At 38.9% G+C, this 22,450-nt stretch overlaps 1 protein-coding gene across 1 annotated transcript in view; it reads right to left on the reverse strand.

The window, feature by feature from the left end:
- Positions 1–22,450, reverse strand: part of RBMS1 (RNA binding motif single stranded interacting protein 1) — a 151,888-nt gene that overhangs the window by 71,595 nt on the left and 57,843 nt on the right. Inside the window, exon 2 of the mRNA XM_007941834.2 lies at positions 11,474–11,532. Within this exon, the coding sequence (XP_007940025.2) occupies positions 11,474–11,532 (59 nt within the window). The remainder of the gene's footprint in view (positions 1–11,473; positions 11,533–22,450) is intronic.

Raw genomic sequence — 22,450 nt, forward strand, 5'->3', positions numbered from 1 at the left:
GCCAGCCTTCTGGTTAGCAGTCAAATGCCTCAGGCACTATGCCACCAGAGCTCCCCATTATGACCAAGTGGGGTTCATATCAGGTATGCAAGACATGCTAATTCATGCTCATACATATTTTAGTACCAGCCACCATTTCAGCAGGTCATACACGAACACTCAGCCAAAATGATGTATCATAATTAATTTAGCCAAACACCTTCTGATGGATGTTTAAGTTTCTCCTCCAATTTTGCTATTGTCAATAAATGACAATAAACAGAAGGTCTCAATTTTTATGTCACTGCACATGAAGTTACTATTCATGCAAGGAACTACTAGTAATATTTGAGCTGTTACTTTCTTACCAAGATAAATCCATAATGGTTGTATTTTAGTTAATTGTTTATATAATTTTATGGCCTTGCCTAAGGTACTTGACTGCTAACCAGAAGGCTGGCGTTTCAAACCCACCAGCCACTCCTCAGAAGGAAGGTTGGGCAATCTACTTCCATAGTGATACTGCCTCAGAAACCCAAGGAGGGGTCACTCTGAGTCAGGTCTTACTCGAAGGCACATAACCACCACCACCACCACCACCACCACCACACTCTAGCTTTTTCATAAATACTTGCTGAAGACAAATTAAACAGTTTAGCAGGTAACCCTGTACTACTGCATTTTTTATGTATATTATTTTTCAAAATACAAGACTATATAAGATTTGACTTACACAGACTGTATGAAATAGATTATGGAAAAGATGTTTTTGAAGATGAGATAAATGAAATAACCCACCACATTCTCACTAAGGATCCCTAGGAAGAATCTTCTCAGGTCTCCATACCAAGAAGTTATAGCTCTCTTGCAAGCTGGATATCCCTCCCCTTAAAATGTGATGGGAGCTCTGGTAGCTCAAACCCACCAGCCACTCTATGAAGCAAGACTGGGCAATCTACTTCCATAAAGATTTACTAACTCAGAAACCCAGGAGGGGTCACTGTGAGTTGGAATCAACTCAACGGCAGTGGCTTTTTTTTTTTTTTTTTAAGCTGTGATGGCAGGTACACTGGTGGCACAATGATTAAAGCACTTAGCTGTTAAACAAAAGCTTGCTCATTCAAACCCACTAGTCACTCCTTGGGAGAAAGATGGGAGGGTATGCTTCCATAAAGGTTTCCAGCCATGGAAACCCTATGGGGGCAGTAGTACTCTGTCCTGTAGAGTTGCTCACTATGAGTTGGAATCAACTTAAAGGTAGTGGGTTTAGTTTTGGTTTTGGAAAACATAATGACTGAATCACGGGACTAGCTATGTTTTCTGTTTTGCTTTGGTCACTAGGAAATGCAGGGCCATATGCTGGCTCATGGTTGGCAAGGGCCTACAGGATCCTATGAAAAAACAACTAGTTGCCACTGAGTTGGTAACAATTCGTGGCAACCTCATGTGTGTCAGTACAGAACCGTGCTCCACAGGACTTTTACCAGCTGATTCTTTGGAAGTGGATCATCAGGGCTTTCTTCTGAAGCATGTCTGGGTGGACTTGAACTTCTAACCTTTTGGTTAGCAGACATGTACATTAACTCTTCACAGCACTCAGGAACTCCACAGAGGACCTCAGGGAAGGTATTTTTGCAATAAACTGAAATTTCCTGCTCTTAATTTTATTTTCCCTTTGATTTGATTTATCCTCATCCAGTTTTACTGTGCGTGTTTCTGTTCTTAAATGAAGTTCTGTAAGAATAAATCAGTATCAGTTTCTCAATAGATCCTTGATGAGCTTCACTCATATATGTCCTAAAGTACCATATATACCAGTATTGGAATTTAAATATCTTTTGTTAGCTAAATACAGACAATATGTGAAATGTGAATGAGCAACTGATTAATGAAGTTTTAAATTTAACAACTAAGGTACATGTCATTCAGATCAATGTTTCCTTCAGCTTAATCACCTCTCTTGAATAGACATTCCAAAACATGCTTTATGACCAAAAATTTTTCCTGACTCCAGGATCTCTCACTTTCAGATATAAAATTCTCTGATATATTTCATCTAAAAAAATTAGTACCCAATACAAGCACCTGTCATTTTTGGCAATATTTTATAATTAATCTCTTATCCATTAATTTATCAGTAGTCATCTTGAATCTATTTGTGTGTGTGTGTTATTTCAAATCATCTGTAACATGGGAAAAACATTAACTTCATTGTAAGCTAAACCAGCTGCTGTCAATTCTGATTCACGGAGACACCACGTGTTTCAGAGTAGAATTGCTTCATAGGGTTTTCTTGGCTATAACCTTTATGAAAGTATATTGCCAGGCTTTTCTTCAGAGATGCTACTGGCTGGGTCTGAACTACAAAACTTTATGTTACTAGCTGATCACATACTGTTCACACTACCCACACACCACCCACCCCCATTGAGTCGATTCTGACTCATAGTGACCCTACAGGACACAGCAGAACTGCCTCATAAGGTTTGCAAGGCTATAAATCTTTACAGAAGCAGATTGTCTCATTGTTCTCCTACAGAATGGCTTGTGAGTTTGAACCATTGACCTGGTTAGTATCCCAATGCTTTAATCACAGACCTACCAAAGGTTCTTGTGTACCACCCCAGGGACTATTATTAAGCTAAATGTTATTTCTTCTTTTATACTAAAATTATACTTTACTCATGAGCCCTCTCATTCTCACTTATAGATTCTTGCTTACCCTCTCTACTCAATCATCCAGCAGATATGTGTTGACACCTATTGCTGAGAGGGTTACGTGAAGCAGAGAGCCCTAATGGTTTCTTCCACTAACACACACACAGAGCTGTGTCTCATGAGCCCAGTCATTAAGGGAAGGTTTTCAGGAAACATGTATCTGAAAACAGTTCTGAAATATTCCTGCCCCTGAATAGGAGCCCCACAAATCTATCTCTGGACCTTGTCCAACTGTTCTGAACTTGTAAGTCAACTAAATATATACCTACTTGTATGTAAGTTTGTTGCACTGTAGTGACATGCGTATTGCTGTGATGCTGGAAGTTATACCATCGGTATTTCAAATATCACAGTGTTACTACTCATGGTAGACGGGTTTTAGCAGAACTTCCAGACTAATACAGACTAGGAAGAAGGACATGGCCAAGTCCATTTCTAGGGGAAAAAATAAAAAATATTGGCCAGAGAAAACCTTATGAATAGCAGGGACACATGGTCTGATACAGGACTGGAAGATGAGCCCCTTCAGTTGGAAAGCCCTCTACACTTGACTGGGAAAGAGCCACCTCCTCAAAGCAGAGTCAACCTTAACGGTATAGATGGAATAAAGCTTTTCAGGCCTTCACATTTGTTGATGTGGCATGACTCAAAATGAGAAACAGCAGCTGCAAATATCCATTAATAATTGGAACATGGAATGTACAGAGTATGAATCTAGGAAAATTGGAAGTTGTCAAAAATGAAATGGAATACAAAGATCGATATGATAGAAATTACTGAGCTGAACTGGATTGGTATCAGTCATTTCAAATAGGACAATTGTATGGTCTACTATGCCAGGAATGACCAATTAAAGAGAAATGGTGCTGCATTCGTGGTCAAAAGCCACATTTCAAGATCTATACTGATGTATGCACTGGAGGCACTTACTCATTTATGCCTAGAAATTTAGAAGACAGCTACCTGGCCAACTGACTGGAAGAGACTGATATATGTGCCCATTCAAAAGAATGTGGACATTAACAAACACTATCAATGATATCACACACAAGTCAAATGTTGCTGAAGGTAATTCAAATACACTTGCAGCAGTATATTGACAGAGAACTTCCAGATATGCAAGCTGGATTCAGGAGAGGATGTGGAAGAAGGGATATCACTGTTGATGTTAGATGGATCTTGGCTGAAAGCAAAGAATACCAGAGAGAGATCTACCTGTGTTTTACTGACAATACAAAGGCATTCAACTGTGTGGATCGTAATAAATCATGGGTAACACTGAGAAGAATGTAAATTCCAGAACACTTGTTCTCACAAGGAACCTGTACATAGACCAAGAGGTTTTTGTTCAAACAGAACAAGGGGATACTTCATGGTTTAAAATCAAGAAAGCTGTATCTCAGGGTTGTATCCTTTCACCATACTTATTCAATCTGTACGCTGAACAAGTAATCCGAGAAGTTAGACTATATGAAGAAGAACGTGGCTTCAAGATTGGAGAGAGAACCATTAATAACCTGCAATATGCAGATAACAAACCTTACTTCCTGAAAGTGAAGATTTCTTGAAGCACTTACTGATGAAGACCAAAGACTATAGTCTTCAGTATGGATTACACTTCAACATAAAGAAAACAAAATACCTAGCAATTGGACCAGTAAGCAACATCATGATAAATGGAGAAAAGACTGACGTTGTCAGGGACTTCAGTTTACTTGGATCACAATTAATACCCATGGAAGAAGCAGTCAGGAAATTAAATGTCATATTGCACTGGGAAAATGGGAAAATCTGCTGCAAAAGACATCTTTAAAGTGTTGAAGAGCCAAGATGTCACCTTGAAAACTAAGGTATGCCTGTGGTAGTTTGGTTTGTGTGTCAACCTGGCTGGGCCTGGTTGAGTGGCTGGGTAGCTGGTGGTAGCTAATCCCCATGAGGAGACTGGCAATCAACTCCATGGTAGGATCTACCACAAGCAGCTGAGTAGCTGCCTTTGGGTATGTGGTCTACTTCCTGCATATAAGGAGAAGCCTTTGAGAATGTCTCTAGCCTTTGGCATGCTTGGACCCTGCATGTAGCTGTGTCATTGCTCAGCAGCCTGCCATGCTCTGCCGACCTTGGGACTTACAATGGACTTAATTAAGTTAACGGCCTGCCGTGTGGTCTGGTAACATCAGGACTGTGCCTTTTGACTTGTCAACCTTGGGGCTTCCAGTCTCAGCAGCCAGCAGCTGTTTGAGTGAAGAAACACCTCTAGCTTCAGTGGGCCAGGAGCAGGAGGCAGAGCTGGAACCCAAGGTTGAGGGGCTTTCATCCAGCCCCTAGAGGTTGGCACTTTGAACTTGGACTTAAAGCCTCCAATTTGTAAGAATAAACTCCTGTTTGTTAAGTTCATCCCATTTGTGATATAGTCTTGTCAGAGTGGCACTAGGTAACCAGAACAATGCCTAACCCAAGCCATGGTATTTTCAATGACCTCATATGCATTTGAACACTAGAAAATGCATAAGAGACACCAAAGAAGAGTTGATGCCTTTGAACTGTGGTGTTGGTGAAGAATATTGAAAATACCATGGATTGCCAGAAGAATGAACAAATTTGTTCTGGAATAAAGTACAGCTGGAATATTCCTTGGAAGTGAGAATGGCCAGACGTCTCACCTACTTTAGTCATGTGGTCAGAAGGGACCATCCTGGAGAAGGGTATCATGCTTGGTAAAGCAGAGGGTCAGCAAAGAAGGGGAAGAGCCTCGATGAGATCGAATGACACAATGGCTGCAATGATGGGGTCAAGCACAGGAAGGGTTCTGAGGATGAGGCAGGGTTTTGTTCTGTTGGATAAGGGGTTACAATGAGTCAGAGCTGACCTGATGGCATCTAACAACAACAACAATGTACTGAAGTACAACGCTGTCAATGCATACAAAAAAAGATCAGTTAACAGTACCATTATTTAAATTTACGCACCAACCATTAAAGCCCAAGATGAAGAAACTGAAGATTTTTACCAACTTCTGCAATCTGAAATTGACTGAAAATGCAGTAACAATTTATTATTAATTACTGGTGACTGAAATGCAAAAGTTGGAAATGAAGACGCATCGGCAACTGGAAAATATCTTGGTGACAGAAATGATGCTGAAGATTGTATGACAGAATTTTTTAATTATTGCTATTATTTTAAACTGTGATTTGGGTGAAAGCTTGTTCAGTAAATAAACTGAAATTTATTTTCAGTTCAATAGTTCATACACATTTTGTTTCATGACATTGACTGCAATCCCCACAATGTAATAGCTCTCTTTCCACTTTCTCTCTCTGATTACCTTTTCCCTGTGTCCTCCTTTCCTCTGTATTCCTACCCTCTGAGCTACATCCGTGTGCAAATGCTGCCCTTCTGAGCTCCCATGGCTGACTGTTCTAAGCAATGTACCTACCTGGTGTAACTGTTCACCTTGTATGCCTGTCTATTGTTTGTCTGGAAGCTACAGGAATGAATTCAATTCTAGACCCAAAGGATGACTAGGGGCCACAGTCTTGGGGGTTTCACCAGTCTCTATCATACCAGTAAGCCTGGTATGAACTTTGAGATTTGTTTCCACTCTATCCTAGATGTCTTATTTTGATCCCATTCTGAGTAGTTGACAGTGGTAACTGGGCACCATCTAGCTCTTCTGATCCCAGGGTAATGCTGCATGAGGTTCACATGGTTCAATAGTCCCCTGCATGAATTGTTTCCATGCATCTTTGATTTTCTTCATTTTCTTTTGTTCTGAACCAGGAGAAATCAATTGTTGCATTTTAGATGGCTGCTTGCAAGCTTTTAGGACCCTAGTCCCTATTCAGGAGCTCTGGTGGTGTAGTGCCTAAGGCATCTGACTGCCAACCCACCAGCCACTCCTTGGAAGGAAGACACGGCAATTTTCCGTAGTGATACCATCTCAGAAACCCAAGGAGGGGTCGCTATGAGTCGGATTCAACTCGACGGCAATGAGTTTGGTTTTTTATTTTTTTAGTTTAGTCCCTATTCACCAAAGTAGGATGTAGAATAATATTTTTGTGTAGTATGTTATGCCAGTTGACTTTGATGTCCCCTGCAACCCTCGTCCTGAGACCATGACTCACTTTCTCAAAGTGTTTGAGTGTGGCTAAGAAATTATCATAACGTTGCCCCATTAGCTCTATTACATATATGGACATTCTTACAGACCATAAACATGTATGTAGAAATACCATCTGCCAAAATTATAACACGACAGAATTTTGCAAGACCAATGACTTATTCATTGCAAATTCCTTTTGTCAACAACATAAATGGTGACTATACATGTAGACTTCACCAGGTGGAATACACAGCAATGAAATCACATCTGGGCAAAGAGATGATGAAGAAGCTTAATTATCTTCAGTCAGAATAAGGCAAGAGGCCAACTGTGGAACAGATCACCAACTGCTCATATGCAAGTTTCAACTGAAACAAGCTGAAGAAAATTAAAACAAGTATGCAAAAGCCAAAATATGACCTTGATCATATCTCACCTGAATTTAGAGACCATCTGAAGAACAGATTTGCTGCACTGAACACTAATGACTAAAGATCAGATATGCTATGGATAGCATCAAGGACATCATACATGAAGAAAGCAAAACATGATTGAAAAGGCAGGAAAGGAAGTAAACACCAAAATGGATGTCAGAAGAGACTCTGGAACTTGTTCTTGAACAGATAACAGCTAAAGCAAATGGGAGAAATAAGAAAGCAAAAGAGCTAAACAGAAGATTTCAAAGGGTAGATTGAGAGAACAAAGTGAAATATTATAATGAAATGTACAAAGACCCGGAGTTGGAAAATCAAGGAGGGAGAACATGCTTGGCACTTCTCAAGCTGAAAGAACTGAAGAAAAAATTCAAGCCTTGAGCTGTAATACTGAAGGATTCTATGGGCAAAATACTGAATGATACAGGAAGCATCAAAAGAGGATGGAAGGAATACAGTCACTGTCCAAAAATGAACTGGTTGACATACAACCATTTCAGGAGGTAGCATAGAATCAAGAAACAATGGTATGGAAGGAAGAAATCCAAGCTGCTCTAAAGGAATGAGTGAAAAACAAGGCTCTAGAAATGGACAGCATACCCACTGAGATGTTTCAACAAACTGATGCTGCATTGGAGGCACTTACTTGTTTATGCCAAGAAATGTGGAAGACAGTTACCTGGCCAACAGACTGGAAAAGATCCATATTTTTGCCCATTCTACAGAAAGATGATCTAAGAGAATGTGGAATTTATTGAACAATACCATTAATATTGCACCTAAATAAAATTTTGCTGAAGATAATTAAAAAACTGTTAACAGCCATACATAGATAGGAAACTGCCAGAATTTTAAGTCAGATTCAGAAGACGGTGTATGTCTTAGTTCTGCAGTGCAGCTGTAACAGACATATCACAAGCAGAAGGCTTTAACAAACGGGTTTATTCTCTTACAGTTTAGAAGGCTAGAAGTCTGAGTTAAAAGTGCCAGCTCTAAGGACTAGGCCAAGGCCCCTTGACCTTGGGCTTCAGCTCTGCCTCCTGTTCCAGGCCCACTAGAACTGGAGGCTTTTTGTGACTCATGCAGCTGCTGGCTGAGGAAGGTGATGAACTCAAGATCAACACATAAAACGGCACAGTCACAAGATTAATATACAACATTGCAGGCCACTAGTTCAAGTCCAGGAACAATCCCAAGATTGGCAGGCAACATGGCAGGCCACTGAGGTGAAGATGGCCAAATGCAAGATCCAGATGTGCCAAAAGCTAGAGACCCTTCTCAAAGTGTTTCCTTATATACTGAAAGCAGGCTATACCCTGAAGGCAGCTATCTGGCTACTCACAGAAGATGCCACCATGGAGTTAATTATCAATTTCATGATGGGGAGTAACTACATCCACTTGCCCAGCTACTCAAAACCGTGGCTCAGCAAAGTTGATATACAACTTTAATTACTACAATGCAGAGAGAGAGAAATTACTGCTGGTGTTAAATGGATCTTGGCTGAAAGCAAAGAATACCAAAAAGATGTTTATCTGTGTATTATGCAAAGACATTCAGTAGTGTGGATCATAATAAATTATGGATAACACTATGAATAATGGGCATTCCAGAACACTTAACAAGCTCATGAGGAACTGGTACATAGACCAAGAAGCAGTCATTCAAATAGACAAGGGAGTGCCGCATAGTTTAAAATCAGGAAAGGTGCGTATAAGGGTTGTATCCTTTCACTGTACTTATTCAATGCTGAGCAAATAATAGAGAAGCTGGACTATATGAAGAAGAATGTGGCATCAGGACTGGAGGAAGACTCATTAACAATCCTACAATATGCAGATGACACACGCTTGCTTGTTGAAAGTGAACAGGACTTGAAGCATCTATTGATGAAGACCAAAGACTATAGTCTTCAGTACAGATTACAACTCAACACAAAGAAAACAAAAATCTTCACAACTAGACCTATAAGCAACTTCATGATAAATGGAGAAAAGATCGAAATTGTCAAAGATTTCATTTTACTTGGAGCCACAATCAATGTCCATGGAAGCAGCAGTCAAGAAACCAAATGAGTTACTGCATTAGGCAAGTCTGCTGCAAAAGTCCTCTTCACAGTGTTAAGGAGCGACGATGTCACTCTGAAGACTAAGGTGCACGGGACCCAAGCCATGGTAATTTCAGTAGCCTCATATGCATATTTCCTTGGAAAAGGAATATGGAAGACCTCAGAAAACTGATGCATTTGAATTATGTTGTTGGTGAAGAATATTGAATGAGTTTCTAGAAAAACAAACAGATCTATCTTGGAGGAAGTACAGCTGGGGGATGCTCCTTAGAAGTGAGAATGGCTAGACTTCGTCTCTCATATTTTGGTCATGCCTTCAGAAAAGACCAGTCCTTGGAGAAAGATACCATGCTGGGAAAAGGAGAGCTCTTATCAGCAAAAAAGAGGAAGACCCTCAGCGAGATGGACTGACACAGTGGTTGTGAACGGGCTCAAGAACTACAATGATTATGAGGATGGCAGAGGACCGGGCAGTGTTTCATTTTGTGGTACACAAGGTCACTATACATTGGAGCATACTAGACAACACCTAACAACAACAAATTTATGCCCAGGGGTTTTCATTAAGGCAATATGTTAGATCTGGTCATTTAGTTACTTTCAATCATACCTTTTCCAGGTCATATTGAACATTTTGTGGAATTTTGGTTTCTGGGGAATAGGTTCCCATGGGAATAGTGGTTTTCAGTTCAGGGATGTGGTGAATAATTCAACCAGGGAAGCTTCGGAGTCCTCTCACTCACTTAGCTCTGCTTTTTAGCATACTGAGCTGCCGTGTAAGATTTCATTTTGAGAAGAAAACAGGAGGAAGGGCAGGCTAAGACCATGAACCCCTGTCTTTTGTGATTTCTCTCTTGATTTGTACTGATGTTTGAGATCAACTTCTTGTTTTATACCTGCAAGAGTTCATTAGTCTTTACAAAACCAAACTATTTTCTTATGTTCCTGCTCTCTCAAATCATTTATAAATATGTTAAATAAGTTAAATAAGACTATTTTTGGCAACTAAGTATATGCATTTCAGTTTACAATTCGACTGTAATTTATTTAAAATATTTGAGTACCACTGTACATAAAGCACTGCTCTATTTACTGTCCCAAGGCAAAACTGCCTTTATATGCCATGTTGATTAAACATGGGCTATTAGCCACAATACTCCTTTAAATTTGGGCCCTTTGAAGAAATACAACGAACCACTTCAATTCTAGATTAAAGGAATCGGCAGGCTTCCAAAGAGAAGCCCTACCATAGCACTCATTTATGTTCTCTGCTTTTTTCAGACTGTGGTAAGCCACTGCCATCACCACTGCTTTAAAAACAGACGTCTAATTAATGAGGAGATTTGCCTTCTCTGCCTATTCCTGTCAACCTTATTTCAATTCATGGGGTCAGTAGTCAGACTCAAAGTCAGCTGACTCCATTCTTCCCTTTTCCTAGAAATCACATGCCTATTGTTAAGATGCTGGATCATTAAAAGTCAGAAACACAGACCATCAGTGCTGCCTGTAGATGCCTCCCCTTCCAGTTCTTGGAGCTGGATGAGCTCATCCTAATTACATGGATAACTGAAGGTCAGTGCATCAAATTAATGCAGCAGCATATTTCAAAGGGGCTTCTGACCTCCCCTCCCTGTTACAATTTGGTCAGTGAAAATGGTTCCCTCCTCCCCACTGCCAATATTACCAACAAGCATTTAGCAGAGAACAATTGGGAGTATTGAAACATGTAATTAAGTACTGCTTAAAACTACTCTATTCTAATTAATAGAGCCAATCTGCACAATACATAATCTTTTCAGTTCTTTGGTATAGTCCAATGGTCTTCTGTAAGCAGCTCTAATCTCCTCAGGCTCAGGAAAGAAAAGCTATTTTCTAACTCTACTCTCCTTTTAAAAGCAGAGGCTAAATGCCAACCAGCACTTTGCATGTTAACTCCACTGGCATCAAATCTGGAATTCTGGCAAACTGTTAGCTGCTGCTTAGTTTCCAGCCAAAATTCAACCAGGGACAAACGTAACCAATATGCCGACATTGTGCAAGACAGAAACTGTGTGACATGTTAAGATTAAACTTTTAATAAAATGGATATACTTTTGAAATCAAAGATTAGGTTTAATACTCCATTAATTTTTAAAGCTATGATTTAGCAAATAATTGGTCGAGATAACATACCTTTGCACTTGTTTGTTGTCTTATCCAAAATTGCCTTTGTAGAAACTATTTTTCCATACCTAAAAAAGTTTTAAAAAAAAAGTTGTAATTAAGAAACTCATATTAAATTCAAAGTCAAGAGAACACACATACTTTTCAAACATCTGTAAATTTAAAGTACGAAATGTTCTTTACTAGGGGACAGGAAATGAGAATCTAAACTCAAAACTAAGCTCAAGGAAAAAAAGGAATGGGTAGATCTTCCATTTAAGTCTTTGGATTATAGTTTGATATTTAGCTTTGAAGAATCAAGCACTTATTTAACAACCTTGGGGCACATAAATGAAATGTAAGCCCTTTTAAAACTTTTTTTTCTATTAACACTACGTCTGTGGTTAAATACAAAGCCAAATGCAAGGCTATATAACTATTAAAGGAAAGTGAGGTGATACATACATTCCTTTTGAAATAATACAGGGGGGAAGCTCCTGTATTTTATCTACTCATTTTGGTTCTCCAGATAGTGTGCCATAGCTCAGGATTATTCTTGAAGGGCATGCATGTGCATATGTACATGTGTGTATGTGTTTAACACACTTAATGGTGTATTTAAAACAGGTCATTGTTACCAAACATCTTTTATAACTGTTCATAAATATATTTATAATATTTCTTCCATCTAATTCACTAGTAATGATGATATCATATTCACCAATACTTACACACATACAAGAAATGGACAATCAAGAATAGAAAATAACCAGGGATTAATCATTAATTTTGAGGATCTGTATGAGAACTGTGTTTAAATTCCTTAATGTGCAGAAGTTAGGGTAAGAAGGAAAAAGAGACCATTAAAAAGTAATACACTATTATTGAAATGTAGTAGTCTAAAGGTAGCATAGTGCCTAAGGCACTTGACTGCTAACCAGAAGGCTGGCGGTTCAAATCCACCAGCCACTCCTCGGAAGGAAGATGGGACAATCTACTTCTGTAGTAATACTGCCTCAGAAATCCAAGGAGGGGTCGCCATGAATCAGGTCCAACTCCATGGCACATAACAACAACAATGTAAACCAAACCAAAACCAAACTCACTGCCATCGAGTCAGATCCAACTCATAGCATCCCCTCCTTGGGTTTCTGAGGTGGTATCACTACAGAAGTAGATTGCCTAACCTTCCTCCCGAGGTATAGTATGTACTAAATCCACACCTTCTCCTAGTGACCAGATCATGATGAAGATCACTGTTACCTATGCTTATCTTCTAAAAATTGAGAAAACGCTTTTTGGAAAAAGTTTATCTTGAATGTCCAAGTAGGACTTTGGGAAATGCACATAACTTACATTTCATGTGTCTGAGATTCAAGTTTCCTCATTTATACATGGAAAATTCCAAAATACTACTAATTTTAAGGTTCTTGGTTGGTACAAATGGTTTGTGCCCCAATACCAACCTAAAGATTGGTGGTTTGAACCTACCCAGCAGTGCTACAGAAAAAAAAAGGCCTGGCAATTTGCTTCTATAAAGATTACATCCAAGAAAATGCTATGGAGTAGTTCAATAAATGGAGAGAAGATTGAGGTTGTCAAGGAATTCACGTTGCTTGGTTCTACAATCGATGCCAACGGAAGCAGCAGTCAGGACATTAGATGACGTGTAGCCTTGGGAAAGTCAACTGCGAAGGAACTGTTTCAAGTGCTGAGGAGCAAGGATATCTCATTGAGGACTAAGGTGCGCCTGACACAAGCCATGGTATTTCCAATTGCCTCGTATGCATGTGAGAGCTGGACAATGAATAAAATAAGGAAGACCGAAGAAGAGTTGATGCTTTTGAGTTGTGATGCTGGTGAAGAATGCTGAAAGTACTATGGACTGCTAAAAGAACTAACAGATCTGTCCTGGAGGAAGTGCAGCCAGAATGCTCCTTGGAAGCAAGAATGGCCAGACTTCGTCTCACCTATTTTGGTCATGTTGTAAGAAGGGACCATTCCCTGGAGAAGGATGTCATGCTTGGTAGGGTGGAGGGTCAACGAAAAAGGGGGAGGCCTTCAACGAGATGGATTGACATGGTGGCTGCAATGTATAGGCTCAAGTATAGCAGGGATTGTGGGGCTGGCGCGGGATCGGGCAGTGTTTCGTTCTGCTGTGCGTGGGGTCGCTATGAGTCGGAAACGACTCGACGGCACTTAACAGCAACAACAACAGTTCAACTCTGTAATATATGGGGTGACCATGAGTCAGAATCAACTCAACCCAACAATTTTTGTTGTTGTTGTTTTGTTTTACATATTGACTTAAATTTTCCCATTTTCTCTAATAGCTTTTTCACAATTGAAGTTGAGGACAAAAAAATTCTTAAAAGGTTTAGGAGATGGGAGTTATCTATGTAGTATTTTAAAACTTTTTGAATATTGGAGATTTCTATTTTTATGCACTGAAAAAATCTGAAATATATTTATCTAAAAGATGCAACTGGCTTGAGTCACTGCTCTCTTCCAGTTCATTTTCCCTATTGTCAGTCTGTGTAATCATGTAATCAAACAATTACTAACTAGGCATGAAAGTAAAGATAATTTAAGATTCAAATGACAATTACATCCAAGAGGCATAAAACTGCACAAACTCCTTCAATTCCCTGCAGAGAGATTCTGAGTTATTTATGACATTAACACAAGGGCACTATGCTTATAAAAAATGTGAGAAAAAAAAAATCTGCAAGCCAGAAAGAAAAAAGTAATTTAAAGACTACTGCTTGATATTTACTACTATTCTCTCATTTGCACAAAGCTTAGATGAAAGCATTTTAGATTGCATCTCTGCCTCATACTTTTCCAAAAAGTAGGGAAGAAAGATGGTATGACTCCTATTAAGGATGAAGGGATTGAAAGTCACGGAATTAAGATTTGTCTTAGCCAGGGTGTCCAGAGCTAAACCAAACAGAAGAAAGGAAATTCAGAGGCAGTTAGGAAGCTGGCCTTCCACCCTTCTGGTTCTGCTGTCAACATTTAATGATGGACCAAGTTCAGGAAAAGATATGGAGAAAGGCAGATGTGGGAAATGGGATAAGAGGGAGGATAGGCTCTAGGCAGCAATGATGCCACACCCTCTTGCTAGTTTCATTTCTCTCTTTGACATTACTCCTCACTTCCTTGTGAACAAAGTGGACTCTCTCTGTCTGTGGGACCTTTACTGCACCTTCATCCCACCTCTCTCAGCACTTGTTACGAAGTTATTTTTGCCTATTCAGCTTTCTTCTCTCTGTTCTTAACCAGGTATTTTCATCAAGTTCAATACCAAAAAACCAAACTCACTGCCGTCAAGTCGGATCCGACTCGTAGCAACCCCTCCTTGGATTTCTGAGGCAGTATTACTACAAAGATCAATCTTCCTTCTGAAGAGTGGCTGATGGGTTTGAACCACCAGCTTTCTGGTTACCAGTCAAATGCCTTAGGCACTATGGCACCAGAAGTCCTGAACCCTTCCTTTTAGGAAATTCATCTGATGGCACAGTTTTAATTAATGGGTCTCTGTTGAGGATGCCCATTTCTTCTCCCTGTTTCTTTCTTTTTTTTTTAAGCGTCACAAAGCTTTAGTTTTTGTCTCTTCCTCTTTCTACATTAAAAGCCTATTAAGATATTTAAATATAACTTAAATATTTCCTCACACTCATGACTTTCTGAATCACATCCTCAACAAAACCCCAAGACCTCTTTCCCTGTCTCTTCTTCACGTCTCTTTCCATGTAACAGCACAGTCATTCTCCCAACTTCTATCAAGCTGGGGTTGTTGGAACATCATTAACTCAGCTATTCCTGAATCCGGCTAGTCTATCTTTCTTCTGAGTTTTGTCTGATAAGTGTGTTTCTTCCCTCCTATGCCCCTAGACTTATACAAAAAGCATCTAGTAGTAGTTCACCCTGCCTGGAGACTCTAGCCTGTCCAATCTTATCTGCCCAGTTAATTTATAGATAGTCCCCAACTTACAACGTATTCCAATCATGAAGAACCACAGTTACAACCATACGAGTGCCTAAGGCATTTGATTGCTAACCAGAAGGCTAGTGGTTCAAACCCATCAGCCACTCCTCAGAAGGAAGACTGGGCAATCTACTTCCGTAGCGATACTGCCTCAGAAACCCTAGGAGAGGTCACTATGAGTTGGATCTAACTCGAGGAGGGCAATGAGTTTGGAGGTTTTTTGTTTTGTTTTGTTTTTTTGATATTCATAATATTTCCTACATATAACATTGCAGCGTGTAATTTGCTGGTATTATAATTCTCAGATGTTCACTCACAAATGTTCAACTTCATGATTTACTATCCAGAACACTGCTGTATGATATAGTTTTCTAAACTAAATCAGGGGCTTCAAGTTGTTTGAAAACATGGACCCAAATGCCAATCACTTTACTAAAGTTGATAGGCAGATTTGGAAAGCAGTGAGATGTTACCAGAAAACATATGAAGAAAAAAAAAAAAAAAAAGGACTATACAGATAGCACTCACTAATTTTCTGACTTGAAATGCCATCCACATTCCCAAGGATAATTCTGATGATCCAGAACCTTCCACAAGTGCAGTTATTACTGCAGCTGATAAAATGCCAAGTCTTCATCATCAGAGTCAATTTTTATGATCTGTATATTTTTAATGTATGTATGAATGTAAAATATATCTCTAAGTTTGTATGTAATGTTTCCAACCTCCAAAGACAAATAAAGGTTGGATTTTATAAAGATACTGACAATAAAAGGCAATAATAAAAATTGAGGGGGGTGAAAAAAAAGAGGTGTTTGACTTACATAAGAACTAAGTTATGACAGAGTCATTGGATCCAAACCTATTCTAAGTCAGGGACTACCTGTACTTTAAATAACAATTTAAACATGTCTCTTCCATCTCTCCATGACCCCATCCTACCCAGACTTGAAAGACTTACTCAAACATTATCTTTTCCATTTCAAACTATCCCTAATATCCTGGGGGGGGGGGGAGCTATTTTGTAAGAAAATAGGGGAATACATTTACTGACTTCCTATTTATATTCTAGGTACTGTGCCAAGCACTTTGCCTGTATGGTCCTTATAATTTAACTTCCCACCAATCTGATGAGGTAGGTGTTATTAGTCCCATTTTTTGCAAGTGGGAAAACAAAAACTTATTGAAGTTATGAGCCTGATCTTGCTTCAAACCTTAAAACTAAAAAATGAATAGTGTTTAAGTTCTCACTGTAATTTAGCTCTGTCAGGATTCTGAGAAACAATGTTTCCTTCACAGACTCAGCATATGGAAAGAAGGCAACAAAATAGAAGTTCTATTCTGCTAAAGTATTGGGATAGATTTATTTTCCAAACCATAGGAAGTTTTGTGTGTGTGTGTGTGTGTGTGTGTGCGCGCGCGCACACGCTTTAAACATAACAATCAAACGTGGTTTGTGGTTGAAAGAAGGCTAAAGAGAAAGGAAGGGGACAGTAGAAAAACAGACATTTCTGAAAGTTATCAGTTTTACTTTCTAGTGTGGTTTTCATCATAATTTGCCAGATAAGACTGAAAGACCATGACTTCCCAGAAAGTCAGAAAACACCTTTCACTCTGTCGATGGGGTTACAACTTATTGCCCTCCTGCACTGCACCTAAGTAGATCAGGAAGCTGCTTATCTCAAGTTATCTGAGGGGTGGTGAAAGGTTCCCCTTCCCTAAAGTACCTTCTCTTAGGGTTGCCCACTCAGAGCAGCACTAGAAGCTCCCACTAAAATACTGACCCCTGAACTGGAAAATGGAACACTTTCAAGCTCTCAGGCCCTGGCTAACTTAATGTCCCAGTGGGTGACTCAATCATGGTATTATGGGAATGTAGTATACAACAAGTCCATTTTGATGACATGGAAAAAGATCAAGAAAGATTCAGACCTAGAGTACGGGGAAGAATGCCAATCAAACAGTACCTCAAGGAACAGGAAAGGGGGCACAGGGTTCAGAGCAGCCAGGATCTCCCACTACTGTTTTACTTGCAATAAGATTTACTAATGTGGGGCTGAGAGGTGGGGAGGAAAAGCAGCAGTTATAGACCATTAAAATTTACTCTAATTCTAGTGTAGATCTTCAATGCCTATAAGAATAACAGATATCTTGGTAAAAATTCATAAAATAATCAGATTTCTACCTACCCTTGTTCCGAGTTGTAGCTATTCTGCTTTTAAAAAAATCATCATTAGGGAAGATCATATGATGTACTGGGAGCAACAACTTGCTGGCTGGCAGATTTCACACTCTTACACACACAGAGGAGATACATGCTTAGGAAAGCAAGCCATAGAGTTTTATGGAAAAAAATGTGAACGTGAAGAATCTTTGGGTTTTATCCAGATTCGAAGTAACAATGATTAGACTACAGCCCAAGCTACGCAGAAAATAATATTCTTTGCTAAGAGCAGATAATCAACTCCAGGGGAAGCTTTGACAGTAAAAGGATAAAGAGTAATTAAGAGATGTGATTACAGAAGAATTAGAATTTCAAAGGAAGATGATAACACATAAAAGCTCACATTTAAACCTACTGGTCCAAGTGAGCTTGGCTGATAAAAGCAGTTAGCACCATCAAACCTTTTGCTCTGACTCTACTAAAACTTTGGGGGGGGGGGGTGCTACAGCTTTAACCTACTTCTCCCTTCATTTCCACTTATATCTCTTCTTTCATTAACTAGAATATAAAACCTAAGTGTATTTTAGTTGATATTGGGCAATTAAAGTCTAATTTTTCTCCTATAGCCCCATCAGTTGGTCCCTCTTTAATTCTACCTTTCTGATAATTTATGTTAATTATGAAAGAAACCTATCTGTATTGTAATTAGAAGATTCAGATAAGTAGGCTACAAAAATTAAATAAATAAAATCACCAATAGTACTGGATAGAAACATTCAACTGGGTGCCTACCTTTACAAGTTTTATTCAATGTGCATGTACACAAACATGCATGCACATGAGTGTGTGCAGGAACACACATACATACACACACACTGCACACTCCTCTGCAAGGGAACTTGGAGATTCTGAACCTTCTCTCTGTTACAAGCCAAGGCTCTCCAACCACCACCAACAGAAGCTGATGATGATTGGTAAGTTATTTTAATACTGGTTATAAGAGCTATAAATTCATTTACGTCACACCATGGGGTCATCTGCAGTGTTTGTGATTAGTTTGGGAATGTTTTATGAACACTATTAAACCTGAAAAAGCCACAAGTGTGTTGAAAACACTAATAAAAAATGTACACTTATAACAAAAAAAAGATAATTTTCTTAAGTTTGAGAAAGGGTCAAATATCAGTCCTGTATATGGGATAACTCTTTTGCTTGTTTTTTAATTGCTGAGCTGCCTCTGAAGGACAAAGAGAGACTCGTGCACTCTGTGCAAGATGTTATGTCTGCAAATAACAATAATCAGCAAGAGGGAGGAGTGGAGCACTGAAAATGAGAAGAGGAAAAAAAAAAAAAAAGAAAAAGAAAAAGAAATGGAACCCAAAGCTTCTGAATGACCACAGGGTCAGCATCAACACTGGAAGGACTGAGTTTATTCAGGGGAATAATGAAAGTTACACTTTACAGTTATTTATACAGTTCTTATGTCAAGCCACGGACCTCTGTTGGTGTGGTGGTTAAACCATTCAGCTGCTAACCAAAAGGCTGGCTGTAGAAACCCTAGAAACCCATCATCTGCTCCATGGGAGAAAGATGAGGCAGTCTGCTTCTGTAAAGATTTACAGCCTTGGAAACCCTATGGAGCAGATCTACTCTGTTCTAGGGTCTCTACGAGTCAGAATTAACTCAATGGTAGTAGGAAGGTATGGTATGCCACACATTATTCTCAGTGATTTAGATAAATTATTTTAATCTTCACAACAACCTTTTGAGTACCGAGTATCATTCTTACTTTGTAGATGTGCAATGGAGGAAGAGAGCAAGTATGGGCCCTGCTCGAGGTTACATAGCTAATAAGTAGCAAAGGTGGGAAGCAGGAAGTCTGTTTTGGAGTTTAAAGGCCAAGCATGTTGACGGATGCAGAAATCTTGGTCACAAACCACAGATTTTTCCATAAGTTCAAAGCAATTTCCATTTTAAATATGCATGCTCCAAAAAAGTGAGGGGATGATAATAGATTCTGTAAGTACTAAAAATGCCTCTAACAGAAAAGTATAAATCACATTCATTGTGCTAATAAAAAAGTTTGTTGGAGAAAGAGGTCTGAAATAAAATAGTAGAAAGAGTCATTTATCCATGTAATTTTCATCCCTAACTAGCTAGTTACATTTCCTTCACCATATGTGAAATTAAAAAATATGGCAATCACTATCAAACAGATTGTTTACGACGTTAGCTTTTTGGCCTTTCAGACTTCAATGTTTCTATAAGACATTTACAAGACATAAAATTATTAAATATATAGAAAGAAATTGTTTTTCATTTCTGTTGTTCTGGCTTAATTCTTAAATTAGATAAATGTCTATTCCACATCTGTTCTATAGCTGGCTGTGCCTTTGTAAATACAAGACGCCCTGGAATATGGCGTAGAAATGAAGGTACATCTCATGGAGCTAGGTTTGGAACCAAAGTGTGAAGGTAGAAAATGTTTGGCAAGAAAAGCTACTGCAGACCAAAAGCTCAGAAACTGCTGAAAACCTCATGCTCAAGGTGAAGGGGTTACAGGAAAGATAAAATGCCATCAAAAAGGGAGAGACTGGATCAAGAAATCAACCCACAAATATTTATAGCATATCTACAGCATGTCCTTCACTACACAAGGCCTGTGAAAAATATGTCATTCCTGCCATCAAAGAGACAATTTTGGGGCGAATGTAAGACATTTTTCATATTAAAGAATTATTAAAACTCTAAGCCCCTCTATGATAAATGCTAAATAAAGGAGCATAAATTTAGAAGAGAGATCAAGTTGGGCAAGGAGGACTTCAGGGAAAGCAGAAATTTAGGTGGGCTGTGGAGGACAGCACACAGCAGTGTGAGTAGGACAAACCTGTGTGGGAAGTAATGGAAGTCAAGTCTGAAACAGAGCCTTGAGTTCTTGGAAAAGGAGTTATGGAATAGAACGAAGGTTCTGCAAATGCAGAATGAAATTATAAAAGCAACATTTCAGTAAATAAGTGAAAATCTTACACCTTAGATTAGCAGAGAGACATGCTACATTTTATTTAGTTTTGTGCTCTAAGTACTCAAGCAAAAACAGTTGTGTTTAAGAAATTAAGATAGAGGAATGAAGAATGCTAGGGGAATGACTAGAACAGCTCTAAAGGGTAGAAGAGATTTAAGACGAAGGGCTTCTTTGAACTACCCTTGAACGCTCAACTTGACATCTGAGAAAAATATTCCACGGTATCTGAGCTATGGAGAGCCACTGGCGTGTCTCTCTGTTAACTCAAAAACAGAGAGAAGGAACTATCACAGTTCACTTTTTTGGACTGTCTTGAAAAAAAGAGTACTAGCTTCAGCCACAGACTGAGAGCCTAGCAATCAGAGATGATTTAGCAGAAGTTCATACCATCCTCACATAGTCCAACCGTCGGCCAGCATAATTGCCTTACAGTATGTGAGCAGATGAGAATTATAGAAGCTTTGGGGAAAAGTATCACATTTTTCAAGGGAAAATATGTATATCTAGCTACCTGATATTTTGAAATTTTGAAATTTTAAGAAAACAAATCCTTTGAGACTACACATGAAATCGGTAATCTGCACCCATCTGGTATTTCTAACCTTTTCTCACTAAATATAGAAACCATTTCTGCTAATTTGCCTTTTCAATATGCCTGGGTGAAACTGGCTAATCTATTATAAATGCTAGATAACAGAAACAACTGATAGTGTCTATTTATTGCATGTATGGCTTGAACTAAATAATTCATACAGAATGAACATTAAAACTGCCTCATTAAAAAACAGCAAAGATGCATTTTTTTTGCCCTATCCTATGAAAAACTTATAACCTCTCTTCTAAATAGAAAGTACACTGCAAAGCATTTGATTTATTATATAAATCTGCTATTATAGTTAGTATCAAGTCCATTATGCTCTGCAATCAAGGTAAAGAAGCTTTACACTATTTTATGGTCTTTTAAGAGCACACAGCACACAAAGGGTCATTTACATTATCTTATGACAATATTTTTGCTATAAGTCATTGTACTGCTGCACTTAGGGATGCAGTCACAGATGGCCAGACCCAAACTAATGCTCCTAGGAACCAATGTCAGAGGAAAGTAATGCATGCTAAAAATGGAACCCAGAATTTTGCAAGTAAAATGTAGATTATCTGTCATACAACTGAATCCCTAAAAGTTGCAACTACTGATTAACGTCTAAATTTTAAAACAAAAGGAATATGATTATAGAAAGTGCTTTTATTTCTGGAATTAATTTATGAACTAACAGTGATTGAGTATTTCTTAAATTCTCCTCCTCCTCTATCAAAACCTGTAATATTTGTCCTTTGCTTTGATAATCTCACCTTCATGTTTATATAGTAATTCACTTTACTGCATTATAGGAAAAACAATGTTATGACAGAAGGTGACAGTTTATAACCCAAGAGACCTGTCTTCAACTGCTAATTCTGTCAATGACCAACTCTGTTATTCTGATGTAACTAACTGCCTGGCCTTAGTACTCTCATCTGTAAACTGGGTCTAAGAACATTTACTTCACAGGATTGTTGTGAGGATTAAGGGATTAGTATAGTGCTCATAACAGGTCTTCAGTTACTAGTAAATACTATCCTTTCTCCCACCACCCTTCAAATAACGGTACCTCCAATTATTATAATTTAAGAGCACTAATCTGGACCAGGGAGCTCTGGTAGCACAGTGCCTAAGGCACCTCACTGCTAACCAGAAGGCTGGCGGTTCAAACCCACCAACCACTCCTTGGAAGGAAGATGGGGCAATCTACTTCCGTAGTGATACTGCCTCGGAAACCCAAGGAGGGG

This window comes from Orycteropus afer, unplaced genomic scaffold (genome assembly GCF_000298275.1).
Source record: "Orycteropus afer afer isolate SDZICR_OR568_19922 unplaced genomic scaffold, OryAfe1.0 scaffold00084, whole genome shotgun sequence".
In the NCBI taxonomy this organism is placed as follows: Eukaryota; Metazoa; Chordata; class Mammalia; order Tubulidentata; family Orycteropodidae; genus Orycteropus; species Orycteropus afer.